At 36.1% G+C, this 6,437-nt stretch overlaps 1 protein-coding gene across 1 annotated transcript; it reads right to left on the reverse strand.

Annotated features, from left to right (window-relative positions):
• Positions 1-676: 676 nt before the first annotated feature.
• Positions 677-3,686, reverse strand: LOC110943549 (peroxygenase). The gene is made up of 6 exons (XM_022185293.2): positions 3,512-3,686; positions 1,928-2,077; positions 1,719-1,804; positions 1,538-1,632; positions 1,065-1,190; positions 677-950 (listed from the first exon to the last, which is right to left on the reverse strand). Exons 1-6 carry the CDS (start codon positions 3,669-3,671, stop codon positions 797-799), a joined length of 771 nt encoding a protein of 256 aa, XP_022040985.1. The 5' UTR covers positions 3,672-3,686; the 3' UTR covers positions 677-796.
• Between the last annotated feature and the right edge of the window lie 2,751 nt (positions 3,687-6,437).

A 6,437-nucleotide genomic window follows, 5' to 3' on the forward strand; every position in this document is an offset into this window, starting at 1 on the left:
CCCTCGGTAGCTTACGAGTTTACGTCCATCCCTGGTCGAGCGATGATTCACTTGTCCCCTTGTCCATAGGGACCTCGTGGCATACAACCGAAACGACTCCCGCTAGATAGCCGCCCCTTTCTCTCTTTTTACAGCCTTGTGGACCGACGAAAGAAGGTAAGTTACAGAACGGGGTCCATTCTAACCTGTCTTTGCCTAGCAAGATACGTCTAGTTCTCCCTCCGCTTGCCTATCTCAGTAGGAAATTGGAACAGTCTCCGATTTCCAAGGCGAAGCCGAGGCACTTGCTTCTGCTCGCCGCTGGCGCACCTCTCCTAACTATTGCCCATTTATTCTGGAATAATCTTTTTAGGAGGGACAATTTTACATATTTCTGCCAAATCCTTCTATTATTAAGAGCTAACGGGATGCTTACCGACTGAACGAACTTCGGCAAAAGGAAATGAAACGGGCGGGCGAAATGACATGAGAGAAAGAACCTACACTTATTTTAGAAAACGCCTCATAATGCCCCATTGTTAACTGAGCTACCCCGTGACGCAAAACACCCAAAGGTAAGCGCATTACCACTGGTCTAATCCAATTCCAATAAATAATTCATCAAATAACTTAATTATTAACATTGTTTTCAGCTTTAAACTCTGTTTAGTTAAAAAAATAACAAGATTTGTAGACGTTTAACATCATTTTCTTCTTATATATAACTTATTTCCTCAATGTAGTCTCTTATTTTAGCTACTATACAACCAACTTCAAAGCACACATATAATTATACAACACACTTTCATAACATCTTTCAGTAGCTCTTTCCGTGTGCTGTCCTGTTCATCTTGGCACAATAGTCGAACAAGCTGCCATCGAAACACCGCCTAACCGCCTCCTTCGACAACATACCTTCCTCGTCCTTAGCAAGTGCGTACAGGATCGCCCACTCCATCTTCGCTGCCGTCCTGCATTTGCACCAACAAGAAAGCGTTCAACACGATGTGTACAAAAGAATCGCGATCTAAGCCAGTATTTACTCCGATTGTAATATAAGGGAGGGTTTGTTTGAACAAACTAACCATCCAAAGGGATCAAATGCTACTCGATTCCCTTCGGTCATGTTCCAAATCTCCCCGAGTGTGAGCTTGTCTGGCACCGTTTTCGCATACTTGCTAAACATGTTCTCAAAGTGAACCGGCATGTATCTACAAAAAAAATGTAGATTAGCTAGACAAAAAAAATGTAAAAGAGGCGCGAATCATAGTCCCTAAAAATTGCATGATTAAATAGTTTACGACTCGTTTAACCCATTTTTTAAAACCCTTTTTAACCCCTACTCCGGTTGATACATGATTAGTATCCGCCAACCCGTTTGTAAAACCCACGATCCGAATAACACGATTACAACTTCGTTATTATCCGTCAACCCGTGCCCCGTTTTGGCACATTTAGATAAACGGTATCTTTTCGTGTTAATCAATAACCCGACGAGATTTTTAAGTGTATGTGGGTTAGTGTTTGCGCGACACAAATGAGGGAGACTAGGGTGGACCTTCCTTCAGTATCGTAAGTCGCCGAGTCGCTTCCATGCTTTGCCCGGTGTATGTTGTAGATGTATATAGGGAAGAAAGGCGACGGAATCCACCCCTGTAAAATTTAGCCAAAGCTGATTAAATTCATTAGTTCACCGATTATGAGACGTAATGACAATCGATGAAAGATGAACCACGTACGGGGAGGGTGGGATAGCTCATCCCCATATTGATAAACACAGCAGCCAAAAAGGATATCAGCATATTGAACCCCAATTCACGCATACCTACACAATATGTCAATTCATCATTGTTAAATGCATCTTAAAAAATCAATGACAACAAGTGATGAATGTGTAGTTGAAGCTAAATTTGAATGTTATGACTTGTTTATAAGGCGGGTAGCTCACCGGAATAGGTATCCCAGGGGTAAATGATTCCGTCGTTATTATGATCGAAGAACGAAACATGCTGCTGGAGAACAGTCATGTCGTAGTGCCTGTGTCCTAACGTCCCGTTCGGATGTTCGGTATCTGGAGCTACCAATCCTCTTGCCAAATCTGAAAATCATTTGCACCAAATCATCGTCATTATCATCACATAGTTTACAAAACAAATTTGGAAAGAATCAAATTAATGATAACCAATAATTGACATAACCGAACTGAACTACACAAATAAACCAATAAAACCAAAACCAAATAAACAGGGGCGGACCTAGCATGTTAGTAGGGGTAGCTCCCGCTACCCCTTGCCCTTTACGCTCCGGCGTAGTATAAATTGTAGAATAAATTAACGTTTTTTCGATTTCGTTACCCCTTTTATATGAAAGGTTACCCCCTATAAAGATTTTCTAGATCCACCAACTGCAAATAAACCAATAAAACCGAACTATAAGAGAAACGGTTCAGTTTTGGTTTTGTATTTTTTTAAACAAGACAAGACAAAACAAAACAAACAAAATAATCCAAAAATTGAAAGAACTGTATATTTTAATGTTATTGAATTTATGAATTATAACTTTTATTTTTATCAAGTGATTTATAAGAAATTAAAATGATTATCTCAAAAGAATTTAGGCCTAAACGTGTTATAATCAATTAACAATCAACTTAGAAAAGCATTTTGGCCCAAAGTTTTAATTTATATCAACCATCAACTTAGTAAAGCCTTTTGGCCCAAAGCTTTAATTTATAAGAAATTAACAATTGGTTATCCCAAAAAAAAAATAGGCCTAAACGCGCGATAATCAATTAACCATCAACTAAGAAAAGCATTCCGGCCCACAAATTTCAAGCCCAAATGACAAAACCGAAAAAAACATGGACAGCAAATGGTTATACCAAAAAAAAAAAAAAAAAAATAGGCCTAAACACGTGATAATCAATTAACCATTAACTATGAAAAACATTTCGGCCCAAAAATTTTAAGCCGAAATGACAAAACCACAAAAAAAAAAAAAAAAAACATGGACAACAAATGGTTATCCCATAGGCCTAAACACGTGATAATCAATTAACCAATAACTATGAAAAACATTTCGGCCCGAAAATTTCAAATCCAAATGACAAAACCGACCAACAAAAAAAAAAAAAAAAAAAAAAACACACCAAACCCATCGTGAAAACTATCCAAAAAGCGAACCGAAATAAAAAGGTTTTAAAAAACCTAAAAACCGAATCTTTAGTTTTGGTTTAGTTTGGTTTGAGCCTAAAACCGAAGCCTACTATTTCCACAAATATTCACATGCATTCACAATGAAGTAATCATCATCCTTTGGTAAAATAACATAACACGCCCCCTGAACTTTGATCAATCAATTTGTTCATAAGAAATTCATCAAATACTTGATTAAATTACAAGTCAACAATAAGAAGCATGAAACAGAATACGAAGACAAAGCAAGAACGCATGCACAAAATAACAATCTGTTGACAATCAAAAAGAATATCTAGAAAGAAAGGAAGACAATCCCCAAAAGAAGAATAACATACAAGGTTTAGGAAGGTGAGTTTCTAGGTCCGTTCGGACTTTGCGCTCGTGGGTCAAAGGCTGACAATCCGCCTCCGGAGTCAACGCATTTCCGTCCGCCATTGCCATCACTTTTCCGGCCATTTCTTCTTCTTCCTGTTGTACTTGCAGTGCATTGTTCATGATTCTTTTAACTACTTCACCGCTTTGAGGTGGCGCTACAGAACATGCTTACTCTTCCACGTGTACCTTCTGTTCCCTCCATGTGTCCATTTCATTTATAGTAATGTATCTACGGGTGTATAATATTTACGGGCCATAGCCCAGTAGTGAAAACTAATCGGCCTGTTAAAGCCCAAAAAATAGACACCTAAGTCGTTAACTTGACATGAAATATACAAAATCCATGTGTGTTGGCATGTTGGAAACCACACTTTGTGTCTTTGTGTGTCAGTTTAAAATAAACTATATTTAAGCTCCTCGCGTTGCGGTGGGGGTGTAAAACTATGCCAAATAGTATTAACGTCACACCACTGTCACTGAGTCGATCCAGGATGAACTTATCAAACAAAAAAAATAAATGTAAAACATTGAACCACACATGCATGTTGCGTCGTGTTAACTCGCATAATTTTGAACGAAACAAAAAAAAAAAAACGTTAAACGACACACGCACGCCGCACCGTCTTAACTTGCAAAATTTAGAACGAAACGTAAAACGAAAATTTGCGAAAGATGAAAAGTATAGGGGACCAAAGTTATTTGCGAAAGATGAAAAGTATAGGGGACCAAAGTTGAAGGCAAAAATATTGTGAGGTTAAATTGAAAATAATGAAACTTTTGAGTTAAAAGTGAAAAGAAAAACAATTTATGTGGGTTAAAATTGCAAAATATAAAAAGCTTTTGGGTTAAAGTTAAAAAATCAATTTTTTTTTTTTTTAAAAAAACCCTCCAAAACATGAGTGAGGTATAACACCTTATGCACAAAAATATTCCTAATTTATGGAATGTAAATAGTATGTAAAAGTAAAACCTGTCAGCCTGTCATGTTCAAATAGTAAGTGTACAATGGTCTTCTCAATGATCGTAACGAAGTGTTGACAAAGTTTACAAAACATTGCATGATTTCCATATGTCCCTTGATGTAAGTATATAAGGCTGTGGTATACTTCTGGGTGTAAGATTAAATATTTATTTATTTATATTTAATCTAGTAGCCATCATTATCATTTATATAATATAGATTAAAATATATTAATAACATATTAATAATTAGTTGGTAATTGTTGATGGACCATATTACCTTTATTAACTAATTGGGTTTCCTCTTGGGTGTATATTTAAGGAGATTATTAGAGAGGTTAAAGGTTAGACACACAACCTAACAACATAACATCACAATTCGTCTCTCTCTCTCTCTATAACCGAAACCTCCCTACTTTCGGTTCATCACCATCATCACTTTACACCCTAAGGAGGAACCAGATCAAAACTGACAACTATGTCGAACTCCGTGGCTGCGTCTCTGACTGGATTCTCTGCTGATGCAATCAAAGGTATGTAATTTCGTTTTCCTTTATGTTTTAAACAGAACTGATCAACATGTGGTATCAGAGCATATGTTGATAAATCAGTTCTGGTTTTGTATCCATTATTCTGGGATCAAAAATCTGGAAAACGAAAATTTTAAAGCCTTAAAAGGTCTCGGCTGTTTTCGGGTCCCTTGGTACCGAAATCCCTGTTTTCGGAAAAATATGTTTGATAAATTGACTCGAAATTATAATGGGTAAACTAATAGTCGAAATCCATTAAAGAAAGTCTTAAAATTTAGATTTCGGAACCCAGAATCATGTTTTATTTTTTTAGGGTTCATCAGTTGTTCTAAGATAAAAATCGAAAATTCCCTAAGATTTGGAATATAATTTGGATTAGTGGATGTTTTTCCAATGTTTGATCTAAATTTTATCTATTAAAGTTTCGAAAACTATTAAAGAATATTCAGTTATTATTTTCGAAATCTTTTGATAAGTCTAGATTAGAAATAAAATAGGAAACACTATCCCACAATCCCTTAAATTTCAAGTTTTAGTTATTATCACAATTAACAGCCATTAACTGTGGGTTTCGAAATCATCACTGTATTGATCGCACAAGATCAGATTACATATGATATGATCTGATCGTACAAGACAATCACACAAGGGTAATCGCACAAGGCTTGTGGATCACACAAGTTTTGGGCCTGACTGATCGCACAAGTTTTGGGCCTCACTGATCGCACAAGTTTTTGGGCCTGACTGATCGCACAAGTTTTGGGCCTCACTAATCGCACAACACTTGGGCTTTACTGATCGTACAAGTTCGATCCGCGCTAACAGATGTTTTGCTATTAAATACTTGGTTTTGTTAACACTTAATTAACTAATCAGAATCCGATAATTTTACAAAACTAAAATAGCTTAACTTGAATGAGCTTCTGATGTATCAATTCTGGCCAAAGCTGATTTAAGACATCTATTTATTGTTCAAGTATTATAAAAGCTATGTTAAGTATGCATTACAAACGTGAAATGTCTTAATTCTGGTCAAAGCTGATTTAATTCATTTATGTTTAGCATGCTTGACAAGTGCATAACAAAAGTGATTGTCTCATTTCTGGCCAAAGCTGATTTGTCACGATTACTTTGTACACATACTTAAATGATTACACTTCTGGCCAAAGCTGATTTGTCTTTGTTTAAGTAGGACTTTACTAAGTCTATTATTTTGATGTTAGTAATAGACATATCACAATCTCTTCACATAATGATCCTTATATTAATGATCCTTATATTAATGATCCTTACTTAATTTTATGATCATTTCGTCTGCCTTATTTTAAGTACCCATAATTTTACTCACTATAATTTACTTCTACATATATCTCATCCACTCTAATTCCTAAACCCA

This window comes from Helianthus annuus, chromosome 11, assembly GCF_002127325.2.
Source record: "Helianthus annuus cultivar XRQ/B chromosome 11, HanXRQr2.0-SUNRISE, whole genome shotgun sequence".
NCBI lineage: Eukaryota > Viridiplantae > Streptophyta > Magnoliopsida > Asterales > Asteraceae > Helianthus > Helianthus annuus.

Bases quoted from the DNA above. Each gene is read 5' to 3' on its own strand.
- LOC110943549 (XM_022185293.2), bottom strand. From the start codon at position 3,671: ATGAACAATGCACTGCAAGTACAACAGGAAGAAGAAGAAATGGCCGGA. The intron at 2,078-3,511 runs GTATGTTATTCT...AATGATTTTCAG, and splicing joins AACTCACCTTCCTAAACCTT to ATTTGGCAAGAGGATTGGTA. The intron at 951-1,064 runs GTTAGTTTGTTC...GTGCAAATGCAG, and splicing joins GCATTTGATCCCTTTGGATG to GACGGCAGCGAAGATGGAGT.